Source organism: Megascapheus bottae, chromosome 20 (assembly GCF_031878675.1).
Source record: "Megascapheus bottae isolate mThoBot1 chromosome 20, mThoBot2.hap1, whole genome shotgun sequence".
Taxonomy (NCBI): domain Eukaryota; kingdom Metazoa; phylum Chordata; class Mammalia; order Rodentia; family Geomyidae; genus Megascapheus; species Megascapheus bottae.
The window spans coordinates 11,052,033-11,066,845 of record NC_143528.1 but is presented as its reverse complement, the minus strand read 5'-3'; the positions used below and the strand labels follow the sequence as shown (position 1 = coordinate 11,066,845).

Sequence of the window (14,813 nt, the reverse complement as noted above, 5' to 3'; positions counted from 1 at the left end):
CTCCACAACCAAAAAAAAAGAGGGGGGGGTGGGGAACAGGAGTATGATCTAGTGGTATAGTACTTGCCTAGCATATAGGAAGCCCTGGGTTTGATTCCTTGGTACCACATTCACAGAAAAGGCCAGAAATGGTGGTGTGGCTCAGGTTACAGAGTACTAACTGAGAAAGCCTGAGGCACAGTTCAACTTCCAAGACTAGCAAAAAAAAAAACAAAAAAAAAACTGCTGATGATCTAAGTTAAGGCCCTGCTTTTCAATTTTGAGACCTTTGGCTGCATTGTTTTCTTTGTTTTGTGGGTCCTGGAGCTTGGACTTGCCCTGGGCCCTGTCCCTGAGCTCTTCAGCTCAAGGCTACCAACCCACTCCTTGAGCCACAGCCCCACTTCCTGTTTTCTCCTGGTTAATTGGAGATAATCTCTCAGTCTTTAGTGCCCTGGCTTTGAGCTGCAATCCTCCGATCTCAGCCTCTGAGTAGCTAGGATTACAAGCATGAGCTACCACGCCCCGCATATCTGGCAATTTCTAAAGTTATCGATTTCATGGGAGGAAAGACGAAAGTCTGAAAAGATATCAGTTCACTTTGAGCTTTCTCTTTGCCAAAAAGAAAAGCAAAATACAGTAGACCACAGGGAAGACACTGTTATAAGAATTACACAGCAACCAGAGAGAAGACAGCCTCCTGCCCTCCACAGCCAGCATTATGTAGGCAATGATGAGCTGGGTGTGGATCCAGGTAAGGGCTCTGTAGAGCAGTTTCAGGGGCCAACATCTGACAAACCCAGTGGCAAAAGTGTGGATCACGTAGTCAGCTTCCACCATTACAGCCCAGCAAAGGAAACCAAACACTTGTCCTGGATGGAGCCCATGCCACCAGGCAGAGAAGGCAAAGGTGTGGAGCAGCGGGCAGCCCTTGCTGCGCTGGAAGATGAGCCGCCTGAGCCACTGAGCTGTGCTTTGGTTCCACTTTCTTGTGAATAGGGCGATCCTGTGGGTCGTCTCCAGGGTCCAGATGTCTGCATCCGGGATGGATTTCTCCTCTCCAAACTCAGCCCCAAAGCCCGCAGCATGGAGCAAAGTGTCATCCAGCAGCCAGTGGGCATAGTAGGTGAGCTTGAAAAGCCCAGCGGTGGTCCACATGGTGTAGACACACTCCATATGTTGGCACTCTTCCAGGCCAGGGCCTGCACTCACCAGCAGGCTCAGGGCTTCTCTGAGGCACTCCAGTCCAAGAATCTGAAGAGCCTTCCACCCCAGAACCCAGAAATGGTGCCTGTGATGTGGACTGCACCCTTGAACACCAGCCTGAAATCTCCGGAAGGAACACAGGGGGCCTCCCAAGAGAGCAGGGAAAAAGAGCAAGTAACTCAAATAGGGCAGAGACTTGCACACATATTCAGAGCAGGAGCTGCTGTTGCTGGCGCATGCTGACGCTGCCTCCACCTTCCCATCACTGATGTCCATGCTCAGGGATGTGACCCTCTGAGTCAACAGCATGAGGGAAGAAAGGGTGATGCAGAGCCTGAAAGAGTTTTTAAAATGTGAAAACCTCTCCCTTGCCCTTTCTCCCTCCTGCCGCACATGCCAATATCCCAGAGCAAATCATGCTCTGCAAAGACTCAGATACAGTCAGAACCATGCACCATGCCAGGATCAGAAGGTGGGTGGTCCTGAACACTAGTGGTTCATACTTACAATACCACCTACTCAGGAAGCTGCGACAGGCAGAAAAGCCTGTAAGATTACCCCCCCCCACACACACACACCCCGTTGTAGGGCTTGAACCCAGGGCCTGAGCATTGTCCCATAGCTGTTTTTAGCCCCATAACAGCTCACTCGCTCACACACACACATACATAATGATGAATGGGGAAGTTAAGCATTAGAGATGCAACTGAAAGAATGATAAAGAAATTGTCAGAAAATAGTGATTATAATTCTAAGAATGGCTTATAAACATTAGGATTAGAGGACTGGGAATGTGGCTTAGTGGTAGAGTACTTGCCTATCATGCATGAAGCCCTAGGGTCAATTCCTCAGTACAACATAAACAGAAAAGGGTAGAAGTGGTGTGGCTCAAAGTGGTAGAGAAATACCTCAGAAATATCTCAGGGACAGTGCCCAGTCCCTGAGTTCAAGCCCCAGGACTGGCAAGGCAAAACAAAATAACAGGAAATGGAAGCATGGCTTAGTGGTAGAGTGCTTGCCTAGCACGCACAAAGACCCAGGTTCGATTCCTTGGTACCACACACATACACACACACACACACACACACAGCCAGGAAGTGGTGCTGTGGCTCAAATGGTAGAGCATTAGCCTTGAGAAAGCCCAAGGATAGTGCTCAGGCCCTGAGTTCAAGCCCCAGGATCAGCAAAAAACAGGATTAGAGCCAGGAGTATGGTGCATATCTAAAACACTTGAAAGGCTAAATTAAGAGGATCATGAGTTTGAGATCAGTCTGGGCTACACAGTAAGAACTTTCTCAAAAAAGAAATGAAAAGTGGAGAACCGGGAGTTTGGCCTAGTGGTAGAGTGCTTGCCTAGGATGCATCAAGACCTGGGTTTGATTCTTTGGTACCATATACATAGAAAAGGCCAGAAGTGGTGGTATGGCTCAAGTGGTAGAGCTCTAGCTTTGATAAAGCCTAAGGACAGTGCTCAGGCTCTGAGTTCAAGCCTTAGGACTGGCAAAGACAAAGAGGAGGAGGAGGAGGAGGAGGAGGAGGAAGAGGAGGAGGAAGAAGAAGAAGAAGAAGAAGAAGAAGAAGAAGAAGAAGAAGAAGAAGAAGAAGAAGAAGTGGAGGAGGAGGAAAAGTGGTCTAGAGAGAGAGAAGAGGAAGAAGAAAAGTGGACTAGAAAGATTAGGATCAAAGACCTGGGAGAAATGTGACATCAAAGAAGCAAAAACTCAGTAGCCTCTAAGGGGAGGAACACAAAGGTACTATATGTGTCTGTAATCATATAAAATAACATTTGTTGAAATGAACTCCAGGAAATGGAAATAAGAGGGTGTTTTTTGGTTGTGATTTTTGCTATTTTTCTTTTATTTTTGTCTTTGTTCATTTTTCTGTCTTTGGGAGGTTAGGAGGGGCAAATGGAAAGACAAATGAACAAATACAATAGTGATACTAGACACCATGTTGAAAATGAACTATGGAAGGGGAAACTGGGAGAGTAAGAGAAGAGGTGACATTGTCCTCTCCATTTCTGGCTTTTTCTGAGTACATGGTACCCAGGAATTGAACCCAGAGCTTTGTGCATGCTAGGTGTGTATTCTACCACTAGGCTATGCTCTGGCCCAAGTTTCCTTCTTTAATGATGCAAGTATCATACTTTTCTCATGTTTCTGATTTCATATACTCTTGTCTTTCTTTTCTGTACTTACTACCTAATAGTTATATACACTAGTTTTCATTTCTAACGTTCATTTTTTTTCTTATGAATTTAAAACTAATTATATAGTAAGTCTATTAACTCCTATCTGTTTGTATGTGTTACAATGATATGATTTGTGTTGTTGTTGTTGTTGTTTATTTTTCTTCTTTAAAATATGAACCAACTGCTGACTACAAGGTGCTGTGCAACTGTGGGATTTGCTAAGGAGAGGATCTGGATGTTGTGACTCAGCCATCTGAGTTGGTCTTCAGTCATCTAGATGCTAACTCTCACCTGCAGTCCTCTCTACCCAAGAGGCTGAGATTTTAGGATTAGAGATCAAAGCTAGTCCAAGAAGAAAAAATCTAAGACTCTTATCTCCAGTTAACCAACAAAAAGCCAGAAGTGGAGGTGTGGCTCAAATAGTAGAGCCTTAAGCAGAAAAGCTAAAGAAGAGCGAAAGGCCCTGAATTCAAGTTCAAGTACTAGCCCCAAATAAATAAAATATATGTTTTGAAAAACTTTTTAAAAATGCTCACTCGGGGGGTGGGGGGGAGGGTAATGGGACCAAGACATGTGGAAGGGTATCAATGTATGTGAATTAATGCACCTTCTATCTGGCAAATATCATGTTACCCTTTTATTAAATACAATAAAAAAATAAAACTAAAAAAAAATGCTCACTCATCCACCATTAATATCTGGAGAGCTGGGTGGCAGTGGCTTATGCCAATAATTCTATTTACTCAAGAGGCTAAGATCTGAGGATCTCACTTCAAAGCCAGACAAGGCAGCAAAGTCTATGGGACTTAGAAAGCCAGAAATAGAGCTGTGGCCGAAGTGGTAGAATGCTATCCTTGAGCAAACAAGCTCAGGGATAATGTCTATACATTGAGTTTTCAAGCTCCAGAGCCAGCACCATCCCCTGCCCCCCACCCACCAGCACCACCAAACACATACACACAATCTACAGTCTATTCTATGGAGGAGACCTGGCCGATGAAAATCACATTATTCTAGAACAGAAATGCTGTGTTGTGGAGAGAAAACAATTAGGGAATTGTAGCCATGTGTGTCTAAAGCAGTAAGGAAACAGATCCTCTCACTTGACTTACCCTGACTAAAAGCAGGATAGCTATCAAATGCCACCAGCTCCTATCACTTACCTTCTGCCATGGGCTAACTCCTAGCACTAGTCATCTAGTCCCTTGGAACAAGCCTGGATTTGGAGCCAGGGTCTTCAAAATGGCCTAATCCATTATGACTGGCGTCCTTGTGAGAGGAGTTTAGGACACAGACACAGACGAAGCCCAAGTGAGGAGGCAGGGAGATGACATCTATCTCCTGATATAGCCAGAGCAAGAAACAAGCCCTGCAGACAGCTTCATCTTGGACTTCTAGCCTCCAGAACTGTGAGGAAATAAGCATTCTGTCATTTAAATTGCCATCCAGTCTGAGCCAGGTATTGGTGGCACACATCTGTAATTCTGGCTATTTAGGAGGCTGCGATCTGAGGATTATAGTTCAAAGCCAGCCCAAGCATGAAAGACCATGAGACTCTAATCTCCAATTAACCACTATAACCAGAAGTGGAACTATGGCTCAAAGTGGTTGAGTAGTAACCTTGAGCAGAAGAGGCTAGGGACAGCACCCAGGTGCTGAGTTCAAACCCCACAACTGACAAATACAAATAAACTGTTCAATCTATGAGCTCCACCATGGGCATTATAGCAGTGTCACACCCATTTTCCTTTCAGGCTTGGCTCAGCCTTCTCCCCAGGCAGCCAAATCCTGTTCAACTTGCCCATCCAGCCTCAACCAGGCCCTGGCCTCACTATTCAAATATTGACTTACAACTTTCCACACAAATCTTCCCATGTCCTCCTCCCTTGACATCTTGCCTTCCCCTCACAGAAGCAAGTCTGAAGCTTCTAGAGAAAACTGTCCTAGGCCGAGCGTGGTGGCTCACGCCTGTAATCTTAGCTACTCAGGAAGCTGAGATCTGAAGATCAAGGTTCAAAGTTAGCCCGGGCACAAAAGGACCTGAGACTCTGATCTCCAATTAACCTCTAGAAAGTGGGCAGTGGGGCTTGGCTAAAGGGTAGGGTGGTAGCCTTGAGCTGAAGAGCTCAGGGACAACACCCAGGCCCAGGGATAGGGCAGTAGCCTTGAGCTGAAGAGCTCAGGGACAGCTTCCTGGCAGAGTTCAAGCCCACAAAAAAAAAAAAAAAAGAAAGAAAACTGTCATAGTAATAACTGGGGTGCTATGTAACCCAGGCTAGAACTCATAATCATCCTCCTGCCTCAACCTCCTCTCTGCTGGGATTACAGAATGCTCACCATCAAACTGAGTTTAAACCAATTTTTTTTCCCCCATCCAGGGCTTGAACTCTAGGCCTGGGCCCTGTCCCTGAGCTCTTCAGCTCAAGGTTACAACCCTACCCTTGAGCCAAGCCCCACTTCCCATTTTCTACAGGTTAATTGGAGATAAGAGTCTCAGGTCCTTTTGTACCTGGACTGGCTTTGAACCTTGATACTCAGATCTCAGCCTCCAGAGTAGTTAGGATTAAAGACGTAAGCCACTTTACCTGGCTGATTAAACCGATTTTTAAGAAAAGATTCTAGGTTTATTAATGATAGTCAATCTAGAGAACCGCTGTCAGGCTGCAGTCAGAGGAGACTGCCTGGAGCTGGCATCATCTATGTTGTAACCTGAGAAAACCAGAACAGAACATAAAGCCTGGGGAAGACAAAGATACTTATTTCCCCTAATCTTGGTCATCTCACTGACTCACGAAAACACTTGTTCAGGCTTTAATTAGCTCTGTTTTGTTTTGTTTTTCTAGATTGAGAGTTGGGATGGCTGAGTCTGAATGAAAATAGAACTCTTGCATAGCAGCAGCTACCGCAGGCTGGGAAGGCAGCAAGGCTCACAGCAATTTATACCCATTGTATATGTGCCTCTACCTCCTTGCTGAGGTGAACCTGAAGTAAGGAGACTGGATCTAAGCCAAGGCATTAATAATAAAGGACATTCTTTAGTGTACAAATGTGTTTTGAGTTGGTAAGTTCCAGAAAAGTCTTATTCTTCTTTGGTGATTCGTTCTTGATTTTCCTTGATTGTGTCCACATTTGATTTGTTTTGGCTTATGTTTATTTAGCCAGTCCTGGGGTTGAACTAGGCACTCTCCTGAGCTTTCTCAAGGCTAGTGCTCTATCATTTGAGCCACAGTACCACTTCCAGCTGTGTCTGTGTATGTGGAACTGAGGAATTGAGCCCAGGGTTTTGTACATGCTAGGCAAGCACTCTACCATTAAAGCACTCCTGGTTCCATTGGCCTGTATTTAACATCCTTGTAAGATTGGAGAATTCACTGTTTTGTTTTTTCACTTTGGTTTTGTTCCCATCTGATTTGCTTTCTACTTTGTGAAGAATAATTCCATGGGCCTTGTGTGGTCTGGGGCTATATAAGCCATGTGCTGGTTGCATTCAGGGCAGCAGGGTTTATGACAGGAGCCTCCCTGCTGCCCACTAACGCCCCAGTGAATTCTCCAAACTCCACCTTTTCAGCGGTGGCTTCCCTGATTTCACGATTGGATCTACTATACCACAGCCAACTGTGCCATCATATGCAGGGCAGGCCTGCCTTGGGGCTGTGGGACTCTGGCTTCACCCTCTCCTGGGCACAGTGACAATTACAGTTCATGCATATACTGTGCCAGATAGCTAGTGTGTAGTGGATATGTGTAGTCATAGAATTAAACTTATATTCATTATCCTTAATGCTCATAATAATCCTTCAAGATAACTATTGCACTTTTTGTATGTCTGTCTGTGTTTATTGACATACATATATATGTATATTTTTTTCCTAGAGGACAAGTGTAGTGACATACCTATTATCCCAGCTACTCAAAAGGCTGAGGTAGGAGAAGCTTGGTTCAAAGCCAGGTGAGGCAAAAACTAGAGATGCTACCTTCAAAACAAACTAAAAGCAAAAGGACTGGCACAATGTTCAAGTGGTAAAGCCCTCATTTGACAAGCACAAAGTCTTGAGTTCAATATGCCAGGACTGCCAAAAATTAAGGAAGAAAAGAAAAAAGGAAGGAAACAAAAAGGAAGGAAGGGAGGAAGGGAGGGAAGGAGGGAGAAAGGTAGGAAAGAAGGACAGAAAGTGTGCTGGAAGTTTGGCTTAGTGGAAGAGTGCTTGCCTACCATGCACAAAGACCTGGGTTCAATTGCTCGGTACCACATACATAGAAAAGCTGGAAGTGGTGCTGTGGCTCAACTGGTAGAGCGCTAGCCTAGAGGAAAGCCCAAGGGCAGTGCCGGGGCCCTGAATTCAAGCCCCAGTACTGGCAAAAAAAAATAAAAAAGGACAGAGGAAAAAAAGGCTGAATGTGAGAGAAGCTATGTAACTTTCCTAAGAGCAGCTTTATCACATGGGAAAGGATGAGGATCCAAACTCAGTACCCAGGTTCTCTCTGCCCCCTCTGCCGCAAGGTACCTCCCCTGGTCTGCTCAGGACAACCAAGCAGGCAGAGAGACTTACCTCACAGAGGGAGGCTTCTGAAGATAGTATTCAGTGTAGTGCAGACCCAGGTGACACAGCGTCTGCCAGCTCATCTGGAAGAAGAAAGTCCAATGGTGGACCTCCTGTGGGCCAAGTGAAGAGAGCAGAACCATGGCACAGACAGCAGGGGTGAAGACTAGAAGAGCATAGGGGCCCAGGGCTGCCGTGGCCAAGACCCCTCCTCCAGCCAGCAGAAAGAGATACCTGAGAGGAAAGGGACAACCTGGTGACACTCAGGGCAGTGAGGTAAATGCAGCAGTTCAGAAGACATTCCAGGAAGCCAGTCCAGACAGATCCTACCTAACACCTAAGGGGCACAGTGGCTCATGCCTGTAATCCTAGCTACTCAGGAGGCTGAGATCTGTGGATCATGGTTCAAAACCAGCACAGGCAGACAAACCTTTAAAGATTTGTGTTTCCAATTACATCACACAAGAGTGTGAGACCCCGAGTTCAAATCTCAATACTGGCATTAATGACAATAGCAATAATAACAATGATTTTAAAAAGAGACTATACTGTTATCTCACTAGAGCCTCCTCTTGATCTCCTGAAGGAAAGAGCCAGGGCACACTTGTAAACTACAGTCTTAGAAGAAAAATCTCTAGTCCTCCTTTGATGCCTGGGAAGCCTTTCTCTTGATTGTCCAGCATGTGTGTGGAATTCCTCAGATGAGAATAACTCCATTGATTCCTTAGGGCACTGCCCCTCATCTTGCCAGGCTCCTACTCAAGGTATGCCACTACTATCCCTACCAGTCCTGGAGGTCTCGCTGGTATACCCAGTATTGAATTCAAGGACTAGAGCTTACTAGACAGGTGCTCTACCACTTGAACCACTCCACCAGCCTCTTTTGTCTTGGTTATTTTGAGATTGAGTTTTCCCTTTATGGCTGGCAGGCCTGGGATCCTCCTATATGTGCTTCTCCCATAGCTGGCATGACAGGCATGTGCCAGCATGTCTAGACAATCATTGTAATGGAATATAGAAAATTGATTGTTTTTGCCAGTCCTGAGGGGTTGAACTCAGGGCCTGAACACTGTCTTTTGGTTTTTCACAAGGCTATAGCACTCTGCCACTTGAGCCACAGCACCACTTCTGGCTTTTCTTTTCTCTGTGTATGTGGTACTGAGGAATCGAACCCAGGGCTTTCTGTCTGTTAGGCAAGCACTCTATACCACTCGACAACACTCCCGGTGAAGAAAACTGATTTTTATTTTTATATTTTGCTTGGGCTGGGCTTGAACCAAAGTCCTCCAATCTCTGCCTCTCAAGTAACTAGGGTTACAGGCATGAGCTATGGCACTCAGCAGTTCAGACAATCTTTATAACTGCCCCTCACTTTCGCTACCTTCTTTGTATCTTAGGAGTTTCTGTTTGGTTTGTTTTTATAGTCTATTAATACTTTTGTGAGACATCTTCAGTGGGGATTGCCTGACTTCAGAATCTTTACTCCTTGCCAGCACCAGATGACCTTTTTCCATCCCCACGACTATCTCTATTTTGTTTGCCATATCCTTAAAGTCTTTTTCTCCTTATATACACTGTATCTTATAAGTCTACACTTGGGTTCACTTTTTTAGGTTTTTTTGCCAGTCCTGAGGTTTGAATTCAGGGCCTGGGCACTGTCCTTGAGCTTTCTTAAGGCCAGTACTTTACCACTTGAGCCACAGCACCACATCTTTCTGTGTGTTTGTAGTACCAAGGAATCAAACCTAGGGCTTCATGCATGTTTAGGCAAGCACTTTACTGCTAGGCCCCACTTTGGTCTATTTTCATTTGTGTCATCTAAGAAGTTGAAAATCATGACAGGTTTTTTTTTTAAATTCTATTTTATTTTATTGTAAAGTTGATGTGCAGAGGGGTTATAGTTACGTAAGAAAGGTAATGAGTACTTTTTTTTTTTTTTGCCAAACAGTGATACCTCCTTCCCAGTTCTCTTGTCATTACCAAAATAAAGTCTGAATATAAATACAAACAAGACTTTTGGTGTGGCTTTGTACATTTTAGTTAGCTTTCTCTGAGTCCTGGGGCTTGAACTCAGGGCCTGAGCTCTGTCCAAGAGCCTCTCTGTGTTCAGGGCTAGTGCTCTACCACTTGAGCCATAGTGCCACTTCTGGCTTTTGCTGTTTATGTGGTGAGGAATTGAACCCAAGGCTTCATGCATGCTAGGCAAGCACTCTACCACTAAACCACATTCCCAGCCTCCCCCCCCCCCGGCCTTTTTGCATTTTTTTATTGTTAATACAAAGGTAATAATGTACAGAGGGGTTACATTTATATAATCCAGATAAAGGGTACATTTCTTTTTGAATAATGTCACCCCTACCCTTACTCTCTCATGCAGTTTTTTCCTTCTGTCCCCAACCCCAAATTGTCTAGTTCATTTTAAGCAGAGTCTAGTGAGCACCACTTTTGCATTTGTTCACCCTTTGCTCTGCCATTTCTGTATTCCCCTTACCCTCCCAAAGACAGATAAATAAAAGGAAAAGAAAGCAAAAACAGCAGCAAAAAGAAAAGAAAAGAAAAGAAAAAAACCCTCGTTTCAATTTCCTGAAGTTCAAGACCAGCCGTACACCGCTATTGCACCCCTGCGATGCTCTCCTAAGAACATCCTCCTTTGGGCTCACTCCGTGCAAACGTCTAGAGACCTTTACAATTTATTATGTCCCAATGTCTGGATTTTTTCCTCCTCAGTATCACTGCCTTCCTGGGCAATGGCATCAACACTCATTGCCAGTGAAGCCTCCATTGGTCAGGAGTTCCTGGTCTCATGGTTACAGTGTCTCCCAGAGCTAGAGAATACTTACATGGAAGAAGTGGGGGCTCACTCACCACCTTGCTCTCTAACCCAGGCCACAAGAATGTGCAAAGGCCTTGGAGACTTTACATGGATTTGGCTGTACTTTCTGCATTATATGCAAGGTTTTCAAAACATAGACAAAGTAAATAAAGCAGAAAGGGGGGAGTCAGAAAACATCAAATGGGCTTCATCTGTAAGGGGAAACGAAAGAAGCCTACATCTTCTTTACTAACTCCAACCCAGTGAATACATCCCAGGGAGCGTATCGCAGCTCTCCACAGGGAAGGGCATTCTATTCGTTGGCAAGAATGGCATCCTTAGTACTACCAATAGATGCCTGAGGAGAGATACCGTATGTTATTGAACCCCTGGGCTACTTCTGTGCTTTTCATTGAACCTCCACCTAGGAAGACTCCACCCTACCCCCAAAACTGTAATCTAAGTTTTCAGTTGCTATGGGAAAAGGAGAGAGGGACTTCCTTGTATAGTAGAAGTAACCAGAAACAGCCTTCCCAGCAGAGGAATTACAAACACTGAAGTGTCTATACATGTGTACAGTGAAGGATGGGTAATTTGCTGTATGCTTTCAGTATTATTTATTTCCTTTAAGGCATTGTACAAAGTATCCTTCACAAGAAATATTTTTTAATTTTTTTGCCAGTCCCAGGGCTTGAACTCAGGGACTGGGCACTGTCCTTGGGCTTTCTTAAGGCTAGTACTCTGCCACTTGATCCATAGCACCACTTCTGGCTTTCGTATGTTGTACTGAGGAATCAAACCTGGATCTTCATGCATGCTAGGCAAGCACTCTACCACTAGGCCAAACTCCTGCCCCTAAATTTTTATTTATTTATTTATTTATTTATTTATTTATTTATTTATTTATTTTACCACTCATGGGGACTGAACTCAGGGCCTGAGCACTGTCTTTGGGCTTTCTCAAGGCTAGAGCTCGACCACTTGAGCCACAGCACCACTTCCAGTCTTTTTCTGTGCATGTGGTACTGAGGAATCAGACCCAGGTCTTCATGCATGCTAGGCAAGCACTCTTACCACTAGGACAAATTCTTGGCCCAACAAGAACTATTTTTATTTAAGCTTTAAAATAACGCCATTAGCCAAGTGCAAGTGGCTTATGCCTATAATCCTGGCTAGTCAGGAGACTGAAATCTGAGGATTACAATTCAGAGACAGCTTGGGCAGAAACAGTCAAAAGACTCTGTCTCCAATTAACCAGCAAAATGCTGGACAGGAGGTATGGCTTAAGTGTAAAGCACCAGCATGAATAGAAAAAAGCAGAGCAAGAGCTCACTGATTGGGCTCAAGCCCCAACCACTGGAGCACACAAAAGATAATGCCACAATTTAGGCATTATTATTTCTATCTTACAGAGAAAGTTTATTCACTACTACAAGGTTTCTCAATCAATAAGGGAGCTAGAACTCAACAGGCCAACTTCAACAACCTGAGGATAACTCAAATCTCCAATTAATTGCTTGCTTTGCTTTATTGTTTTGTGATTCTCACTAGAAAATCTCTGTATAATTGTTCTCCCACCTGTATTTGTTGGAAACAAAGCTAAGGATCATTAACAAGTAAATAAGAGATAACATGGCATAGTTTAATGAAACTCGGATTTTATTTTTTAAAAATCCAGTAGGGTTGATGTGTAGCTTAATAGTAGAAAACTTACACAGCAACATGCAAGGCCCTGGGATCAGTCACCAGTGACAAACACACACACACACACACACACACACACATACACACACACACACACACACACACATACCCTAATATATAAAAATCTTCATTTTCAAACTAACGGAATCATCGAGACCTTTGAGGAATGGATTTTTCACTATTCAAAAAGACATCCACTAAACTTCAAAATAGGAATTGTCTTTGATGAAGAGATTATTTGGCATAAAATATATTACAATCATAGTTATAAAATCTCTAGTAACAATAACTTTAGAACCACACATTGGTAGATAGCTAACCAATCAAGATATGCTTTGATTTACTTCTCCAAGAAATCATTCAAGGCATTTTTTAAATCATACTTTATTAGTTGTGTGCTATAATCCTGTATATTTAGGGAGGAATGCGATCCAAGGCCAGCTCAAGCAAAAGGTTCTCAAGAGAAAGCTAGGCACCAGTGGCTCATGTCTATAATGCAATGATATTCCTGTAATATTAGGAGGCTAATAATTAAGGGTCAAGGTTCAAAACCACCCTGGGAAGGTCTGTGAGACTCATCTACAATTAACTACCAAAAAAATCAGAAGTAGAGCTGGATCTCATTTGGTGTAGCCCCAACTTTGATTAAAATTGCTAAGACTTGAGTTCAGGCTATGAGTTCAGTTATAAAGTGGCACATACACATGCTCTCAAGACTCCTTCTTAACTGATACCTGGGTATAATAACATTCCTGTCTTCCTAGCTACAAAGAAAGATTATAAATAGGCAGATCGGAGTCTAGCATGTGCCAGCCTTGGCAGGAAGCAAGACCCTATCTTAAAGCAAACAAACAAACAAAAAACAGGCTCAGCTGGGTATAGTGGCTTCTGACTGTAATACTAGCTACTTATAAGGCCGAGCACAGCAGTTTGAAACCAGTCTGAGCAAGAAAGTCCAAGAGACTCTTATCTCTAGTTAGCCACCAAAAAAGCAGAACCAGAGCTGTGGCTTAAGTGGTAGAATACTAGCTTTAAGAAAAAAAAAATGCCTAGGGACAATGCCCTGGCCCCCAGTTCAAGCTCTACCAGCACCAAACCAAATAAACAGTCACACAGAAACAGATCAAAAGAGCATCTACCTAGAAAGTTTAATCCAACTCTGCCAAAAAATTGGGTTTTGTTATAAGTGCAACATTTGAGTGTTGATTTATATAAAATTAAATTTTAGTGCAAATAGGAAAATTCCATAAAATTGGAACTGCTCAAGAATATCGGAGAGTTGGGATTGGACAGAGAACTTCCTCTACCATCCCAATATTCATCTCTCCCCAGAGTTTGTTTTTAACCATTCCCTGTCTAATGTGACCCTATTACACTTGAACTCAAGGTAGACATGATGCCAGTTTGCTCTGTTTTATAGAAATGTTACCTACCACCTAGGGAGGTTGGCAGGGATGGTAAGCTAAAACCAAATGTAACTAATATGTGATCTTCACATATGCAGTCTGCTCTATGATTTCTATACTATTAAAGAATTACAAAGTTCAAGAGCAAACCCAACCTACCTGGCCCGAGTAGAAAATGAATCCTTGTTGCAGAGATAACGAAACAGCAGTGCAAATGGAAAGGCAGCCCCTTGATAAAATAATACAGGATAGTTGGTGAACAGTGGAAACCAATCCATTATGAACAAAACAAAACAAAACTAAACAAAACACAAAAATCTACTCTCCTCCCTACAGCCTTCTTGCAGGAGAAATAGCAGCCAGGTTCTCTCTGATCTTTTTTATCTAGTTTCGGAAGCCTTGGGTAGTAAGCAAGAGCTCTGGAGATAAGTAGCATAAGAGTTGGCTTTGTGATCATGGAAACTGCACTAGGGAAACCAATATATTTTGATGTGATTCTGCTTCAGAACATGTACTGAAAACAGCACTTTCCAAAACTGTGTTCTGGAGTTTATACAGCACAATATTTACCTTTCCAGTATCCCTGCTGTCATACCTTCTTCACTAAGTGAATGAAACATCTCACTTTCCAGGTGTGAGCAGAGCAGGCCTGGGCTAGAGATGGGAGTAAACACATGAGCAGGATGAAGGAGTGCAGGATCTCAAGGCAACAACTCTCAGCCAAGCGCTGATGGTTCATGCCTATAATCCTAGCTACTCAAGAAGCTGAGCTCTGGGGATTATGGTTTGAAGCCAACCCAGGCAGGAAAGTCCATGAGACTCATTTCCATGAGACTCTTGCTTCCAAAATGCAGAAAGTAGAGCTACGGCTTAAGTGATAGAGCACTAGCCTTGAGGGAGAAAAATGAAAAAAAGCTCAGGACAAAACCCCAAACCCAGGCGCAGGCCCAGAGTTCAAGCCCCATGAAAGAAGA

At 43.7% G+C, this 14,813-nt stretch overlaps 1 protein-coding gene across 1 annotated transcript; it reads right to left on the bottom strand.

Annotated features, from left to right (window-relative positions):
- Window positions 1–426: 426 nt before the first annotated feature.
- Mboat4 (membrane bound ghrelin O-acyltransferase MBOAT4) lies at window positions 427–14,117 on the bottom strand. The gene is made up of 3 exons (XM_090353759.1): window positions 13,999–14,117; window positions 7,927–8,151; window positions 427–1,519 (listed from the first exon to the last, which is right to left on the bottom strand). The coding sequence occupies exons 1-3, from the start codon at window positions 14,115–14,117 to the stop codon at window positions 571–573; spliced, it is 1,293 nt and encodes a 430-aa protein (XP_090209885.1). The 3' UTR covers window positions 427–570.
- Window positions 14,118–14,813: the final 696 nt, after the last annotated feature.

Excerpts from the sequence above, each read along its gene's own strand:
- Mboat4 (XM_090353759.1), bottom strand. The coding sequence starts at position 14,117 with ATGGATTGGTTTCCACTGTTCACCAACTATCCTGTATTATTTTATCAA. Across the intron at positions 8,152-13,998 it reads TCATTTTCTACTCGGGCCAG|GTATCTCTTTCTGCTGGCTG; the intron begins GTAGGTTGGGTT and ends CTTTCCTCTCAG. Across the intron at positions 1,520-7,926 it reads CAGAAGCCTCCCTCTGTGAG|GCTCTGCATCACCCTTTCTT; the intron begins GTAAGTCTCTCT and ends AAACTCTTTCAG.